Source organism: Portunus trituberculatus, chromosome 12 (genome assembly GCF_017591435.1).
Source record: "Portunus trituberculatus isolate SZX2019 chromosome 12, ASM1759143v1, whole genome shotgun sequence".
Classification (NCBI taxonomy): domain Eukaryota; kingdom Metazoa; phylum Arthropoda; class Malacostraca; order Decapoda; family Portunidae; genus Portunus; species Portunus trituberculatus.
In genome coordinates this window covers 9069839-9088675 of record NC_059266.1, presented here as the reverse complement: position 1 = coordinate 9088675, position 18837 = coordinate 9069839, and the positions used below count along the sequence as shown (strand labels likewise).

The following is an 18837-nucleotide window of genomic DNA, read 5'->3' as shown; positions in this document are numbered from 1 at the left end:
TTGTCACTGCAGTGGCGGTGTGGCGCACCAGTGCAGCGGAACACCGCCCAACACTATTCATAGTTATGACATCCTATACCTGCATTTTACTAAAGCATCTCATAAGGTACATCATCACTGACTCACGAGAAACGTTAGGGTGCACGGGATGGAGGGAAAAACATAAGCCCTTCACTACCTCATCCCAGCCTCTCTCTCTCTCTCTCTCTCTCTCTCTCTCTCTCTCTCATTGGCAAAGCTAGTCAGAATATAATCAACGACTCGATGTTGTACGTGCTGCTAACGACATCGTTCGACATCGAACGAGTAAAAAAATCGTTAAAATACTGAGTTACGACTGATCTTTCCACATACGTTTGGCATAACGCACAAACGTTAATTGTCGCTAGAATCGTAGTGACCAGTGTGACAGCTCGTGCGTTATCGCCAGTTTAAAAAAAAAAAAAAATAAATAAATAGATAAATAAATAAATAAATAAATAGATAAATAAATAAATAAATAAATAAATAAATAAATAAATAAAATAAAAAATAAAATAGAATAAAAAAATAAAAAAAGTATCCCTAGTTTAGCTACTGAAGACGATGGGACAGAGGAAGGGCATGATGGGCATGAGGTCCCATCGTCGTCGCAAGATCTCTGGGACATCCTTAGACATCGCAGGCCCATTGGACATGAGTATGAAGGGACCGCCTCCGACACCAGGAGTGAACATCCACCTTCAGACCTCCATGAACGAAGGTGGACGTCCTTCGCTTTGCGTGTCCTTACACTGAAATGCTCCCAATCATTACGACAGTCGTATGCAATCGCAGAAAACTGTCCTGTACGACCGTCGGAGGTGTCGTAGTAAAAAAACAAAGCTGCAGTGTGACCCCAGCATTACCACCTCTCACCAAATGCCGTACAGATTAATAGCAGGGTTCTCAAGCTTTCAAATGTTTCTGCTATTAAAAAAATGTAAAAATATTGTTAACCTGTCACTAGAATCATAAATATAACCTCAGAACCCCGCGTCACATCAGCCAGAGCCTTATGGAATGGAGTGCAGATGCAGCGTGGGAAGCCTTTAGAATATAGGGAGGCTGCAAGAAGCGAAAGAAGACTATAGAGAATGACCTTGACTCGCTGCATAGACACACACACCCACACACACACACACACACCTACCGGCAATTAAGCTTCAAGCTACGTGTTATTAGGAGCGTCTTCCCTCGATACCAATAAGAATACTAAAAAGGATATGCCCTTGTCCTTGACTGCCAAACACGCTGGCTGGGCCTGGGACGCGGAGGAGTATGGTAAGCTACGTGGAATGTATAATGCAGTGATTGAGCTTGTGAAAATGCTTTGTTCTCTCGTCACGGCTGTCTTCAAAGGCCACAAAGATGAATAGTGGGTATTTCAACATTTTTCTTCCTATTAATGATGTAAAAATATAGTCAATCTGCCACTGGAACCGTAAAAATATCCTTCAAACGCTTTGCTCTCTCATCACGATTATTTCTAAAGGCTACAGAGATGAATAGTAGGCATTTCAACATTGTTTTTCTTGTTTATAATGTAAAAATATAGTCAATCTGCCACTAGAACCATAAAAAAAATAACATCCTTCAAGCGTATTGTTCTCACCACGACAGATTTCAAAGGCCATAGAGATGAATAGTGGGCATTTCAACATTATTTTTCCTGTTTATAATGAAGAAATGTGATTAATCTGCCACTAGAACGGTAAAATCCTCCTCCTAATGCTTTGCTCTCTCACCACGACTGTTTTCAAAGGCCACAAAGATGATAGGAACGGTTCACAATATTGTTTCTCTTGTTTATAACGTACAACTATTGTTAATCTGCCACTCGCACCGTATAAACACCCTATTCATTTTGTTCGGTTCTATACATCTTCAAACACAAACTTACCATCATCTGACAAACAATCACATCAGGAAGATATAAATTAGAAATACATCTTAAGTAGCTCTTTTTCCCTCCTACGACTAAATTTCTTTGGTTCTTTTTACTTAATTCTTAATATCTTTACCTCCTCAGGGATTGCACTCTCCTTGATATGCCATGAAATGAGAAGTAAACATCAATTAAAAACCTTTCCTAATGAATCTCAAACTTAATTCCAAACCTTAACAACATAAAACCTCTAAAAACTTCACAAGAACCCAAAGCTAGACAACCAAACTCCCAATGCACTTCTCTCTTACCATCTTCTTGGCCTTCTTGTGAAGTCTCTTGTCATTCTCCACGAACTGGCGGGTGTGGAGGTACATGTTGTGGTGGCCGATGTCTGACTGGGTCTGCATGTCGTCATCCTTCACCGCGTGTCGCTTGTAGGTCGATCCGCGGCTCTGGTGAGGTAGAGAGGCCCATAAATAATAGATAGATATAGATAGATGGATAGATAGACAGACAGATATAAATAAAGGTAAACAGATAGATAGGTGCAGTCTAGATCAGCATAACCAGTGAAGACAGATTAGCAAAACGTATATTAAACTATACACACATACACAAACAACAAAGGCAAGTATGAATCAAACATGAAGAGGAGTGATCACACACACACACACACACACACACACACACACACACACTGTCCATCCCTTCTTTCTCCTTTTTTTTTCTTGACTTCATACCTTCAGAGAGAGAGAGAGAGAGAGAGAGAGAGAGAGAGAGAGGGAAAGAGGAGTTGCCAGTTTCCTTCCTTCCTTACCTTCTTCACTGGCCGGTAATCGTTGGAGAGAAGGTGGTGGAACTTAGCGTCATTAATATCCCTGAGTGTTGGGTTGTAGTCCAGCTCAGCCACGTCCAGGTTCCACTCCCCTTGGTTGTTCCTCTGCACACTGGAACAAAGGAGTGAGTGAGGGAAGACGCCGCAGCCCGCAAAAATAGAGTAAACATGAAAGAAAACAGATGTCAACTAGGCTATACATGGCGGTCTCCATAATACTAAGAATTACATCACCTTCTTTACTCCTCTTATTTATCTACACGATCAAGGAAAAGGAAACATAACGCAAGGAAAACTGCAAGAATTCACCAGTTGACACGTGGTAGTTCTTGTATTATAGCTAGAGTGATTATCTCTTCCGTTACTTTAAACACCCTTCAGTACCATGTCGTGTTTTCATATCCATTCTGCTTGCTATATTTGGCAATTTTGCAATTCTGTAGTTTCAGAAACTTATGTGAGGATTAAAAACAGTGAAGACTCAGGCCATTAATTTTCTGACCTCAATAAACCCTTGCTAATGTAAATAAAATTGTCTAATCACACCCAAAACTCGTGGTAAAAATGCGTCCCAGTACCGAAGACGCTCAATATATTACGGTTCCAAAATATATTCTCCAGTCAGTTTAGAATGTCAATCATGGAGTAAAAACAATAAAAAAAGGGAAGGATTATAACTATGTAGACAAGATGAAAGGTTATGACACTCAGTGATATAATAGGGGTCACATAAGCTCCGTCCTATCTATAGTGCCAAACAATAACATGAAGTAACTGGGATTAACAAGAAGGGAAGGATTAACGTAACATAAGACAGGATAATATGGCACTCAATAATATGATAGGTGGTGCCAATAAGCTCCAACCTATCAAGAGTGTCAGACTGTACCAATCATTATGAAGGAAGTAAGAATAATTAAGACATGGATTAGTGTGACGGAAGACGTAAGATTGTGGACCTCGCGTGATATAAGTGGAGAGAGAGAGAGAGAGAGAGAGAGAGAGAAAACCGTTAAACTTACACAAATCCTCGTTCAGTCCATCACAACACTACAACCCAATCAAATTCTACGTTAACATTCATGACTATATAAAAAAAAAAAAAACAAGAAAGAAAAATAAAACAAAACAAAATTCCTGAAAAAGAAATAATAATGTCAACACAATCACCATTAATACCCAAGGCGCCAGTAACACCACCCCCACACGTTATCCAGGACCTCACCCAGACAGCGGTTATCATGGCTGACTCAAAAGATTACGGATTTACGGTAACGGATTAAAATGTCGGGGATAACACGCTCAAAGGTTCAAAGCGTGGCTAATCTGAGACAAGGCGCGCACAAACAAGTGAACGATTGTATGACGGAGAGTAGGACAGATGGATTAGCGGGATTAATGATGTAGCAAGAGAGAGAGAGAGAGCATTTAAGACAACCGTTATCAACCCAGCCTTCCTCCTCCCCCAACTCTCTCTCTCTCTCTCTCTCTCTCTCTCTAACCCAGACATTTGATAATTTATAAGACAATCAACCAGCTTCCCTCAATACACCACTATCATTTATAACCTTCCCTGTCAACTACGAAAAGAACATTTGGGATTTAGAAGACAATAATCAACCCAGCTTTCCTCTTCTCGCCAGTCGCCACACCACTGCCCTATCTCTGTCCATCCCACTGCTTTCCCTCCCCCGGGTTATCCCATCTCTCTTTTCCTTTTCTTTCAACTTACTCGGTATTAAAAAATAAAAAAAAAACGCGTTGCTCTCTTACCACCGCTATTTTCCAAGGCCACAGAGATGAATAGTGGGGTTTTCAAGAGTGTTTCTCCTGTTAATAATGTAGAAATCTTGCCAATCTTACTCTAGAACCGTAAAAACGCGCTTAAAAAACGCTTTATTCTCTCATCGGTACTTTTTACCAAGGCCACAGGAATGATTAGAGGGGTTTTCAAGTGTTTCTCCAGTTAATAATGTAGAAATATTGTTAATCTGCCTCTAGAACCGTAAAAACACCTAAAAAAATTGTGTAAACTTGGATAAAGCCTTTTAAAATAGAGGTGAAGCAAAGTGCTTGAGAATACAAGACTTACTGTGGATGTGAGGCGGCGTTGCGGAGAAGGTTAGAGAAGGACTCGATGTTCTGCGGGGAGTTGTAACTGTTGTGCATTTGTTCCATAGCCTCGTGCATCTTGATGTTGCTGTACGTCTCCAGTAGTTTGGGCTCGATCACGTTCTTGTCCCGCACCAAGAAGGGAGTGAGGTACTTGTTGTTGAAGCGTTTGAATCTGTGAGGAGAGCGTTGGGTTGGGTGTTGAGGTGAGAGGCTGTTGACTGGTGCTAGCGGTGTTAGTGGTATATGTATGTAAATTGTGAGGTTTGGAGAGCATGGGAAGGTGAGAATATGAGGAAAAAATGCAAGATAGGAGATGAATATTCTTGTTTCGAGCTAAGAGAAATGTGAGATCCTTGTGAGTTTGTTAGAAGGCTAGACTGGTGTATGTATGTAAATTGTGAGGTTTGGAGAGCATGGGAAGATGGTGATACGAGGAAAAATGCAAGATAGGACAGGAATATTCTGATCTCAGGCAAGGAAGGGCGTGAGAGCCTTGTGAGTTAGTGAACAGAGCAAGCAATAGGTGTTAGAAGGCGCGAGACTGTATATATGTGTATAGTGAGGTTTTGAGAGCATGGGAAGACGAGGATAGGACGAAAACTGCAAGATATGGCAGGAATAGTCTTGTCTCAGGCTAGGAAATGTGTGAGATCCTTGTTGTGAGTGTGTGAAAGGAGCAATGGGTGTTATGAGACGTGTTGTTGAATATAAGTTTAAAGAGCATGGGAAAGTGAGGATACGAGGAAAAATGCAAGATATGACAGGAATATTCTCGTCTCAGGCTAGGAAAGGTGTAAGATCCTTGTTATGAGTGTGAAAGAAGCAATGGGTGTTGAAGCGTAGGTAAGTGTTGTATGTGAGGTTTTGAGAGCATGGAAAGAAAAGGATACGAGGAAAAATGCAAGGTAGAAAAGTAATATTCTCGTCTCAGGCTAGAAAAGATGTGAAATCCTTGTTATGAGTGCGAAAGAAGCATTGGATGATACAAGACTCGAGACTGAAAAGAAAAAAAAAAAAAAAACGCAAGAAAGATTAAAAGAGAGACAAGATGAGCTATAAAGATTAAAAAGAAAAAGACAAGAAAGACTTACTTGTTTCTGATGAGGAGATGACCTTGCTTTCCTAACACGTCCTCTATTCCTGACATGAGGTAGTCCATCACCTGGGAAGGAAAGGGACATGTCTTAGCACCATTACACTCACACTGCTAGGCTACATATCATCACATCACTCCCCTCTCTCTCTCTCTCTCTCTCTCTCTCTCTCTCTCTCTCTCTCTCTCACAAAAGGTTCCTCACTGATAGCTGCTATTATGCCTATTCAAATCGTAGCCTATTACATCATCCTAGGGAACTCCACACGCCCCCCCCCTCTCTCTCTCTCTCTCTCTCTCTCTCTCTCTCCATTACCCTATGTATTGTGGAGGCCAGGAAGTGACGAACACCCCCCCTCCCACTTCTCCCAAACAAACACACACACACACACACACACACACGTACTTACCCTCTCGTGCAATCGTTCGTTCATGGTAAGCTGTCTCTTCTCTGATTTCTTGACGCCCAGAAGCTGCACCAGTGGCTTGATGGTAATGCCCTGTGGAGGAGGAGGAGGAGGAAGGAAAGAAGGAGGAAGGGATTAGTACACGAGTGGTCGATGTAACTAAGTAACTCACTGGCTTTGAATTTCTAGCCTGAATTGAATAACTGTACAACTTGACAATCTTCTAACGAAAGTGAGTGAATATTTGTGCAAGCCAACGTCAAATTAGTAACATTGCAACACAGTATATATTCATTTCTATTCCTCAGTTTGTTCAGATGAAATACCCACTCTCTCTCTCTCTCTCTCTCTCTCTCTCTCTCTCTCTCTCAGCTATCATTTGTCATCATAAGCAGATCCCCTACAGAGTTATCTAAAAAAAATTCCCCCTTCTTATCAGTTAATCGCCTCTTCTCTTTTTTCTTTCTGTGTGAGTGTGTGTGTGTGTGTGTGTGTGTGTGTGTGTGTGTGTGTGTGTGTGTGTGTGTGTGTGTGTGTGTGTGTGTGTTACGGTATAGAGATTAATGCAATATGGTTAATCTGTTTTAAATTCTCTCTCTCTCTCTCTCTCTCTCTCTCTCTCTCTCTCTCTCTCTCTCTCTCATGCCTAGAACAGGAAAACACACACACAAAAAAAAAAAAAAAAAAAAGAAAATTTACCTTAAGTTTACCCAACACAACCTAACTTAACCTAACCTAACCTAACCCTCAACCTATCCTAATATAACCTAACCTAGCATTTCTTCCCTTCAACCTAACCTAACCTAACCTCACCAAACATTTCTTCCTTCAACTTAACCTAACCTAACTTAGCATTTCTTCCCTTCAACCTTACCTAACCTAACCAAACATTTCTTTCCATCAACTTAACCTAACCTAACCTAGCCTAGTATTTCTTCCCTTCAACCTAACTTAACCAAATCTAACCTGACCTGACCTAGCATTTCTTCCCTTCAACCTAACCTAACCTAAAATTTTTCCATCAACTTAACTTAACCTCGCCTCGCCCCGTCCCCAGTACACTCCCTCCGTCTGGTACCTGTACAAACACGGTGAAATAGACCATAGCGATCGTGGCCGTGAGGAACATGGGCTGCAGGGGGATGTGGTCAATGTTAATGGTGATGACGAGGGCGAAGGCAACAGCGCCTCTTAAACCGCCGTAACTCATCACAAACTTGTCAACAAACCCGATCTTCTTCACGCGGAACCTGTTACACACTGCACTGAAGATTACCACACCTGTAGGAGACATAAGGGTTATATAGAGGGTGATTAGGTAGTTAGTTAGTTAGTATTCGTTATAGTATCGTTAGAGTGCCGTTAATCCCTTCAGTGCCATGACGCGTTTCCATATTCATTCTGCTTACTATTCGGTGATTTCAGAAAACTTAATAGAGTGAAGGCTGTGGTCATTAATCTTCTGAGCCCCACAGACACTTCCTAATGTCAATAAAATGGTCTTATCGTACACAAATATCAAGGTAAAAATGTGTCCCAGTACTGAAGGACTTAAGCTGTCTTTGTCTTAAGTTAGAGGACGAGGGAGAGATTCTAACTTCAGAAACGCTTTGCTCTCTCACCATGACTGTTTGCTAAGGGCACAGAGATGACGTGCGTGGTTTTCAATAGTGCTTCTCCAGTTAAATAATGCATAAATCTTGTCACTCTGCCTCTAGAACCATAAAAACACCTTAAAAAACACGTGTAAACTTAAATAAAGCCTTCTGAAATAGCGGAGGTGAAGCGTAGAAGTATGTGAGAATACGACCTATAGTTGGTGAGTGGTGCAAGTTATAGTATAGTTAGTGTTAAGGTTGTCTCTGTCGTAAGTTAGAGGAAGAAGGGATGTGAGGGTAGGTGTGGACTGTAGAGTGAGATAAATGAGAGATAGGAGAGATATAGAGGCTGATTAGGTAGTTTGTTAGTTAGTGGTGTGTGTTAGATGATCGTTAGAGAGTTGTTAAGCTTTCTTTGTTGTAATTTAGAGGAAAAATGGGGAAAAAAACAAAGAAATAAAGGAAACGGAGATGAAAAACGAGTAGAGAGAGAGAGAGAGAGAGAGAGAGAGAGAGAGAGAGAGAGAGAGAGAGAGAGAGAGAGAGAGAGATGAGTGAAGTGGGTTGAGGGTGATAAAGGTGAAAGTTAAGTAGAATGTGATGTAATGCCGTGTGTGTGTGTGTGTGTGTGTGTGTGTGTGTGTGTGTGTGTGTGTGTGTGTGTGTGTGTGTGTGTGTGTGTGTGTGTGTGTGTGTGTGTGTGTGTGTGTGTGTGTGTGTTCTATGCAGGCTACGTGTGACAGATGAGTACCGGCTTCGATGGAGGAGGAGGAGGAGGAGGAGGAGGAAAATAAAAGATGTAGAGGAGATATGGTGATAAGATATAAAGGAAGAGAGAGAGAGAGAGAGAGAGAGAGAGAGAGAGAGAGAGAGAGAGAGAGAGAGAGAGAGAAATGAACACTACAGATAAAGAAAAACAAACAAACGCAACTAAACCACAGAAAGACTCTCACTCTCACTCTCTCTCTCTCTCTCTCTCTCTCTCTCTCTCTCTCACCAAAACCCCACAAAAAACACACTTAATCTCACCAAAACCACATCAAACTCACCACACCTCATCCCTCTCCCTCTCATACTCCCCTCTCCTTCTCCCTTTCTCTCACACTCCCCTCTCCCTCTCCCTCATACTTCCCTCTCAGTCTATTTATCCTCTTCCCTCTCCCCAATCACCAAACACTCACCAAAAATCCTGTAGACGGAGCAGAAGAGGATGGTGAGGATAACAAACCAAGTGTTCCAATCGTGGGTGCTCTGGATGGTGGACACCCCGAGGAACATAAAGATGACAGTCTCGGAGGAGGAGGCCAACATCTTCATGGCGTACTTGATGGTCGTGTGGGACTTGGTGGAGATGTTCTGTTCGACGTAGTTCTTCATGGTAATCCCGCAGAAGGTGATGCTGGGGGAGACATGAGAGGGTGATGAGAGGGAGTGACTGGTGGGTGGGTGTGTGTGTGTGTGTGGTGATAAAGATGAGGAAATGAAGAGCGAGGAAAGAGCGGGATGGGATTGTAAAGGGAGAAATGTACAATATGAAGAAGCCATGGCTGGAAGGGAAAGAGGAAGTGACACAGTGAGGGAAAAAAATCAATCAAATGGAATCCCGCAGAAGGCGATGCTGGGGGAGAGATGGGAGGGTGATGGCTGGAGGGACGACTGGTGTGGGTGGTGTGTGTGTGTGTTTGGGTGTTTTGTTTTGATGTACGAAGGGGAAAGCACGACCAAGGGGAACAAGAATGATTTAAAAAAGAAATGTCCAGTGAATTTTGGTGTATGTGTGTGGTTTGGGTGTTTTAAGGGGTGGTGTTTGGTGTCTTGTGTGTTTCTGGTGTGTTTGGAAGTAGCTGGGGTGTGTTGGTGTGTTTGGATATGTTTGGGTGTGGTTTGGGTATGTTTTAGGTATGTTTGTGTGTGTTTTGGGTGTGTCTGGGTGTGTTGCGAATCTGGGGAAGTGTTCCTGGAGTGTTTGGAGGTGGTTGGGGTGTGTTGGCGAGTTCTGGTATGTTTGGGTGAAGTCTGACTATGTTCTACGTGTATTTGGGTGTGTTTGGATATGCTTGGGTGTGTTGTGAATCTGGGGAACCGATCCTGGTGTGTCTGAGGGAAGTTTAAGAGTGCTTTTGCTGTATTTGTGGTGATAGTGGTGATGCTGGTGTTACTATGGCCATCTTTCACTCTTCCTTTTCCTCTCGTATTCTCGCCTCCACATTAAACAAATCCCACACTAAATACTCTCCATTCTGTACTCACGAGAGGATGCCAGACAGGTGGAAGATCTCAGCGTTGAGGTAAGCCAGGTAGGACATCACGAACACGAAGATTGGCTCAATGACTCGAACTTCACGCGTCAACCTGCGCCGGAGAGAAACAGGTGAGGGAGTGAGGAAGTGGGAAGAGAAAGGTGAGTGAGTGAGTGAGTGAATGAGTGGGGAGAGAAGGGTGAGGGGATGAGTGAGTGGATTGATGGGGAAAGAAGGGTGGGTGGGTGTTTGGGTTGGTTTGGTGAGTGAGTGAGTGGTGGGGAGAGACAGGTGAATGAGTGAGTGAGTGAGTGAGTGAGTGAGTGGGTGAGTGAGGAGGCAGGTGAGAGAGTGAGTGGGGAGAGCAGGGTGAGTGAGTGAGTGGGTTGGTGAGGACAGAAGGGTGAGTAAGGGTGAGTGAGTGAGTGACTTAATTTCTTACATATATTATACCTTTCTTTTCTTCTTCTTCCAGCTGACTGATTCACTGACTGACTGACTGACTGACTGAACAAATGACTAACTGACAGACTAACTAACTGAATAACTAAACTAACCACCAAAACACCCAACAAAAACCAAGACACTTTAAAACACCCTCTCTCTCTCTCTCTCTCTCTTACCTAGTGACGAAGGCGGTGAGGAAGCCCCAGATGATACCAATAGCAGTGCCGCCGAGAGCCACCAGCAGGAAGGAAGCCACGCCACTCGCTATGTCCACTGCCATGATGTTCTCCTCGCCCAGCTCACTGAAGCCCTCGAACAAGTGATACAGGACCTGGTGGTGGTGGTGGTGGTGGTGGTGGTGGTGGTGGTGGAGAGAGGAAGGAAAGGTGTTGGAAGAGAGGAGGAAGAGGAAGTGATGGTGGAAAAGGTGGATAGGGAAAGGAGAGGAGAGGAAGAAGAGATAGTGATGGAGAAAGAGGAAGAGGAGGTGGTGGTGGTGGTGGTAGAGAGAGGAAGGAAGTGAGGAAGAGGAGGAAGAAGAAGCGAGGTGATGGTAGTACGGGTAGAGAAAGGAAAGGAGGAGGAGGAGGAGGAGGAGGAGGAGGAGAAACAAAAGAAAATATATTAATCACATACTATATTACACACAAATACACCCTTTCACACCCCAAAAACACCCCCTACCCCCAAAATACCCCTAAACACCCCAAAAGCCTCTCATACCACCCTTCCACATCCCAAACCCACCCCAAAACACCCATAAAACATGCCAAAACACCCCCCAAAACACCCCAACTATCTCAAAACACCCACAAAACATCCGAAAACACCCAAAAACACACAAAAACACCCCAAACCACTCCAAAACATCCCAAAACACCCCAAACCACTCCAAAGCACCGAAAAACATCCCCAACCACCCCAAAATACTCCAAAACACCCTTAAAACATCCTTCCACACTCCAAAACACTCACCACAGTCACGCCGTCATTGAGAAGCGACTCCCCGAAGACCAGGATGTACAGCACCTCCTCCACTTGGATCTCCTCGAACACCGCCAACACCGCCACAGGGTCCACGGCGGAGATGAGAGACGAGAAGAGGAACATGTGGAGCATAGGAATGTTCACCCCGAAGAGTCCCGTCAGGCTGATGGCGTACATGGTGATTCCTGCAGGAGGCGGTGAAGGAGTGGTGAGATATGAATGAGAAGATGGGTGTGTTTGTGTTGGTTGTTTTTGTGGGTTTATCTAAAGGGAAGATTAGTAAGTTGTGATGTTTTTTTGGGGGTTTGTAAAAAGGAAGATAGATTGTTAAGTTGTGATGTGTGAGAAGAGAAAGGTGCTTGTGTTGTTTGTGTTTGTGGGTTTAATTAAAGGGAAGATGGGTGACTTGTGATGTCTGAGGAGAAAAATTTGTTTGTTTTGTTGGGTTTATAAAAGATTAAACTGTGATGTCTCTGGGTTTACGAATATATAAACTTGTAATACCTGAAGGAAAGAAAGAGATGAGAGAAGAGAAGAGAGAGAGAGAGAGAGAGAGAGAGAGAGAGAGAGAGAGAGAGAGAGAGAGAGAGAGAGAGAGAGAGAGAAGGAAAGTACGCGGGGGAAGAAGATACACAGGTAAGATTGAATCACACCTGTATTACCTGGGAACTTACCTGGGATGGGCAGCGGAGAGGTGACCAGCTGAGACCACCACCACCACCACCACCACCTCTCTCTCTCTCTCTCTCTCTCTCTCTCTCTCTCTCTCTGTGTGTGTGTGTGTGTGTGTGTGTGTGTGTGTGTGTGTGTGTGTGTGTGTGTGTTGCTATAGCTTGATAAAGAACTGAAGAGCACAACTTGCTCCCACTAATACCACAACAAGGAAGTTGAAAAGCACACACACACACACACACACACACACACACACACACACACACACACACACACACACACACACACACACACACACACACACAGTGACTTGCATTTTCAATACTTTCTACGCATCTCGATAAACTCCTCTCTCTCTCTCTCTCTCTCTCTCTCTCTCTCTCTCTCTCTCTCTCTCTCTCTCTCTCTCTCTCTCTCTCTCTAATCTCAGCCACTTAGTAAACTTACACTTCTTATACTGTCCATCTCTCTCTCTCTCTCTCTCTCTCTCTCTCTCTCTCTCTCTCTCTCTCTCTCTCTCTCTCTCCCAATAAGGCAAACAGCTGACAATCACATCTTAATTTCAACAAAGGCAAAAAGAAAGAAAAAAATAACAAAACTGGTATTCGAACCTTGACCATAAGAGAGGTGACAAGAAAGTAACCAGCGAGCCAGTGACACATGCCAGGCTCCCCTCCACCCTCTCTTTCTCCCCTCCCCTGGCACACCACACCTGTACTCTATTGTCACGTGTCACCTGGCCTTGCTATCTAATTAATGTGACAAGGCTTTCTACTTTCTCTTACCACTGTTCTGTCCACCTCCCTCATGCAAGAGTTAACCAGTATTCTAAGTCTTTCGCCATTATTCTGTTCACCTCCCTAATGCAAGAGTTAACCAGTATTGTGAGTCTTTCGCCATTATTCTGTCCACCTCCCCAGTACAAGAGTTAACCAGTATTCTAAGTCTTTCGCCATTATTGTGTCCACCTCTCTAATGCAAGAGTTAACCAGTATTCTCAATCACCTTTCTAGTGCAAGAATTAACTAGTATTCTCAGTCTTTCACCACTATTTTGTCCACCTCCTTAATGCAAGAGTTAACCAGTGTTCTCAGTCTTTAACCACTATTCTGTTCACCTCTCTAATGAAACATTTTATTATACCTTATTAATTAATCAAATTATTACAATGACATAATATTTTCTAGTATGATATAATAAGGCAGCCCATATAAAGAATATTCTTTTCGGGCAGTAATTCGGTGATAAGTTGTAATTCCTCCCCATCCCCTTATCTAAATCAGTTCATTCCAATCCATTATAAACTGCAAGCTGTGCCATAGCTTTCCTTTCCTTGTAGGATCACATATGTAATTTACATAACCAAAAAAAAAAAAAAAAAAAAAAAAAAAAAAAAAATACAATACTTACATAAATACATGATTTCAATAATATGATATAATGCGATTTTTGTAGTGTTTTTTGAAGGTGTATAATGATTGTTTAGTTTTGATTTCATGAGGTACAGCATTCCAGATTTTAGGGCCCAGGTAAGATAATGAATGTTGATAAATTGTTAAATTGTGGGCTGGTATAATGAGATTGTCTCGAGTACGGGTTGGGTAGTTGTGGTGAGACTGTAATGTTGTATTTGTTCTATTGTGAATATTGTGTTGTAATTTGTACATATATATAGCAATTTGTAATTTGTTAATGTCAAAAAGTTTAAGTATACTATTATTCTTAAATAAAGGTTGTGTGTGTTCAAAGTAATCACTATTTGTTATAATACGTATGATTTTCTTCTGTAATCTGAATAGAGGTAAGAGATGCGTAGGATAGGTGGAGCACCAGATGGGAGAACAATACATTAAATGTGGCAAGACATGGGCATTATAGAAGATTTTGAGTACATAGTTAGGCATCAAATTTTTATACAATATATAAGAGATACAATTCTAGATAATTTAAGAATTAAGTTAGTTATGTGACTTCTAAATGTCATTTTATCGTCATAAGTTATGCCTAAGAGTGTGTGTCTGTTTGTTATTTTTATATTATCATCATGGTAATTAAGAGGTGGAAGATTATCATAGACTTTGTTAGTAAATATCATGTAGAATGTTTTATCTAAATTTATTGTTAGTCTGTTGCTGAGACACCATGAGTATAGTGTTTCTAGGTCAACGTTTGCTATACGTATGATATTGTTAATATCATCTCCAGTAATGTATAGGGTCATATCGTCTGCAAAAAGTATAGTTTTAGGTTTGTAAAAATGTTAGGAAGATCATTTATGTAGATAAGGAAAAGGATAGGACCTAGTACACTGCCCTGTGGAACACCATATGAAATTATACTAGAAGAGGATATATGTTCAGATAATTTAATAGATTGAGTTCTATGTGATAGATAATCAGAAAACCAATCAAATATTATTCCACGAATACCATAGTGGTGTAGTTTCATTAGTAGAATATCATGTTTGACTGTGTCAAAAGCTTTGGAAAAGTCTATGTATATACTTAATAAATTACTTTTTGAGTCTAGGGCAGAAAATATTTCTTCATTTAAAGTTTTTAGTGCATCAAATGTACTTAGTCCACTTCTGAAGCCGAATTGTTTAGGATTAAGAATACTTTTAGTCTCAAGGTAGTTCATTAAAAACCCTTCATTAATTTTTCAAAAATCTTAGAGAATGTACTTAATAATGAAATGGGACGATAATTACTTGTGACTTCTTTAGATCCTTTTTTATGTATTGGTATTACAATAGCATGTTTTAGTTGTTGTGGAAATTTACCCTTGCTTGTGGATTGGTTAAATAATAAGGATAGTGGTATGGCCAAATAATTACTATTAGATTTTATAATGGAAACAGAGATGTCATGTATATTATTATTATTTTTTTTTTAAAGAGTTTATGATTCGAATAATATCTTGAGGATAGACTGTGGGAATTGCCATTGAGTTAGGATAGTTCCCTGACAGGTAAGAACGCGGGTCGGTGGTAGGTGGTGGTAGATTATGATTTAATTGGATTGCAATGTTAATAAAGAATTTATTAAATAGTTCGGCAATATCCGATGTTTGCGTTATTTTTTTATTGTTGTGGACAATATATTCAATATTTTTATTTTTGAGGCTTTTTTTAGATAGTTGGTTAATAATTTTCCACATTTTAGTTGTGTCATTTTTAAAACTCGTGAATAGGTTTATATAATAAGTCTGTTTTAGTTGTTTTATGGCATTATTTAACGTATTTCTATATTGTTTGTATTGTTTTTCTGTCACTGCACCAATCTTAAAATCTTTGTATAATTTGTTTTTTTATTTTTATTGCATTTATTACTTGTTGGTTAATCCATGGTGTATTAAGCCTTTTTTCAGAAGCTGTTTTAGTTAAGATGGGGAAGCATTCATTATAAATTTCATTTAGTTTAGACAAAATATTTCAAAATTATCATTTAAATTTTCCTCTGATAAAAGTACATTCCAGTCTATAGTACTAGTTTTATTAGAAAATTTTTGTTTATTTGTTTCAGAGAAGGATCTAAGTTTATATTTGTAAGTTTTGTGAACTTGAGTATCAACTGAAAAATTGATAAAAACTGGAAGATGATCAGACAGAGAACAATGAACTATTCCAGATGTGAAGTTACTATAGAAGTTAGTATATATGTGATCAAGTAGTGAAGGTTCACTAAGGTTTTCATTGTCAGGAAATCTGGTAGGCCTCGAGATGTGAGGAAAAGCTACATATCTATATAGCAGCAAGATAATTATTTGTTGCATTGTGTGTTGTATGTTCTAAAAGATTATAACAATGCAAGAGTTAGCCAGTATCCTCAGTCTTTCGCCATTATTCTGTCCACCTCCCTAATGCAAGAGTAAACCAGTGTTGTCAGTCTTTCACCTCTCTAATGCAAGAGTTAACTAGTATTTTCAGTCTTTTACCACTATTCTGTCGACCTCCCAAATGCAAGAGTTAACCAGTATCCACAGTCTTTCGCCCTTATCCTGTCCAACTCTATGATGCAGTATCCTCAATCTTTCACCCATTCTTTCTGGTAAAATCCGGAACTATCAGCCTATGTACTACTCTCATCTTTATTCTGTCCACCTCCCTGATGCAAGAGATGACCAGTACTCTCAATCTTACATCCCTTTCTTGCCACACTGCGGAACTCCCTGCCTGCCTGCCTGCTTTTGTATTCCTTCCCCTGCTTGTGGCTCAAGCTTTATCAGGACGGAGGATGCAAGACACTTATCCTTTCACCATTCAGTAGATCTTATAGTCTGTCCTTCATACTACATACTAATACTTCCTGCATACATTTTCTTCTTTACTGTTATTATACTGTCCTTCATTTCTGCTGCTCTAAACCAGTCACTGTGTCCACTAACGAGAAAAACAAAGAGGCCGCCGTGGTACAGTGGAACCATGCGTGCTTTGGGGTCCGAGAGGTCTCCAAGCGCACGGGTTCGAATCCTGTCCACGGTCCGAGTGTAGGTTGGGCTTCCTCACTCGGGGCAACGGTTTCCTAGCGGGTGGGCTTTGAGATAGGAGGTACCACAAAAAGTATCCCCTTTAGCCCAGAAATTCCCGTGAAAAGCCCACATGGTATAAATGAAAAATAAATAAAAAGAAAATAAAAAAAAAGGGTAACACTAAAACAGCTGCAGAGCGTGAAAATTTTTAAAGTCCATTTTCACCTTTAGACTTTGAAATATCTGTTTTTTTTTTTTTTTATCTTCCTTCCCTTTTTCTTGATCGTAATGTGCGTGAAGGTCGCCTAACATGAGTTTTATTCTCTTCTATCCCTTTTTTGGGTTAACTTATTCAATACGAATTCCTGCACACACGCACACACACACACACACACACACACACACACACACATTGCTAGAGAGAGAGAGAGAGAGAGAGAGAGAGAGAGAGAGAGAGAGAGAGAGAGAGAGAGAGAGAGAGAGAGAGAGAGAGAGAGAGAGAGAGAGAGAGTCAAGCTTTTGTCTACGTGATTTATGGAGAGATGGGAGAGGAGGAGGAGAGAGAGAGAGTAGATGACAGGTAGGGTGAAAAGGTGAGAGAGAGAGAGAGAGAGAGAGAGAGAGAGAGAGAGAGAGAGAGAGAGAGAGAGAGAGAGAGAGAGAGAGAGAGAGAGAGAGAGAGAGAGAGAGAGAGAGAGAGAGAGAGAGAGAGAGAGAATGTGATTGTCATATATTTTTTCTCTCTACTCTTTATTCCTTTTCTTTTCTTTCTTTTTTCTCAAGTGGATTTCAACTGTGTGTGTGTGTGTGTGTGTGTGTGTGTGTGTGTGTGTGTGTGTGTGTGTGTGTGTGTGTGTGTGTGTGTGTGTGTACGCGCGTGCGAGGTATGCACACTCACCTCGCCTACACTCCTTGCCCCACACCCACACATAAACACCCCACACACACACACACACACACACACACACACACACACACACACACACACACACACACACACACCACACCACAAAACACCCCCAAAACCCCCTTAAAACACCCCAAAACACACACCAACACACTCACCAATAGTTAGAGCATTCCAGATGGTGCCCACAACAGCGAAGACGAGAATGGTGAAAAGATTATCAAAGAAGAGGCGGTTTGGCATGAAGTAACCAGCATCGAGGATAATGGGAGGCAGGAGGTAGAGGAAGAAGACATCAGCGGTGAGAGGGGACACTGTAGCGGCCTGTGTGTAGATCAGCAACACTCCAATGACGACGCCGAGGACGATCAACATACAGGACTCAGGAAACACATGGGAGATCTTCGGGGTCATGTGGAAACCTGCAGAAGAGAGAGAATTGTAAAGTTAGTGACACGGTTCTTGTTTTGGGAAGGAAAGGAAGAGAGATAACAAGGTGAAGGGAATGAAAAGGACAAGAGAGAGAGAGAGAGAGAGAGAATGGTGTCTAGGAAGGGAGATAAATTGTTGGTTTTCTTTCTATTTGAGTTTGTTTTGGTTTGTGTTTTCGATATTGGAAGAAAAATGAAGATGAGAAAAATACAGTTTGTCTCGAATACGACAAACTGAAAAGAAAAATGAGATGTCTGTGAGGAAATGGAGTTAAAATTGTTGTTTTTTGGGGTATTGTAAAAGAAAAATACCGTTTCTGTATATAATATAATAAATCTTTGTTTCTGTGTAATGAAGAGAAGAGAAAATACAGTTTGTCTCGAATAAGATAAACTGAAAAAGAAAAATATAGGTCTGTGAGGAAATGGAGTTAAAAATATTGTTTCTAAGCACTGTAAATGAAAAAAAAAATACCGTTGTCTAAAACTTAATAAATCTTTGTTTCTGCTTAATGAAGAGGAGAGAAAAATAGTTTGTCTGGAATACGATAAGCTCAAAAAGAAAGATGAAACCTCTGTGAGGAAATGGAGTTAAAATTATTATTTCTGAGTATTGTAAATGAATAAAAAGTACCGTTTCTATCCAAAATATAAGAAATCTTTGTTTCTGCTTAATGAAGAGGAGAGAAAAATGCAGTTTGTCTAGAATAAGATAAATCGAAAAAG

General features: G+C 41.0%; 1 protein-coding gene across 2 annotated transcripts in view; it reads right to left on the bottom strand.

Moving 5' to 3' along the window:
- The window catches only part of LOC123502659 (Na(+)/H(+) exchanger protein 2-like), an 85215-nt gene that overhangs the window by 12862 nt on the left and 53516 nt on the right, over window positions 1-18837 (bottom strand). For both annotated transcript variants that reach the window (XM_045251823.1, XM_045251824.1), the window contains exons 2-12: window positions 17839-18102; window positions 11620-11816; window positions 10821-10975; window positions 10208-10309; window positions 9139-9356; window positions 7438-7640; window positions 6363-6452; window positions 5951-6021; window positions 4837-5031; window positions 2727-2856; window positions 2218-2361 (exon numbers count right to left, since the gene is read on the bottom strand). In XM_045251823.1, coding sequence (XP_045107758.1) covers window positions 2218-2361; window positions 2727-2856; window positions 4837-5031; window positions 5951-6021; window positions 6363-6452; window positions 7438-7640; window positions 9139-9356; window positions 10208-10309; window positions 10821-10975; window positions 11620-11816; window positions 17839-18102 — 1769 coding nt within the window. The remainder of the gene's footprint in view (window positions 1-2217; window positions 2362-2726; window positions 2857-4836; window positions 5032-5950; window positions 6022-6362; window positions 6453-7437; window positions 7641-9138; window positions 9357-10207; window positions 10310-10820; window positions 10976-11619; window positions 11817-17838; window positions 18103-18837) is intronic.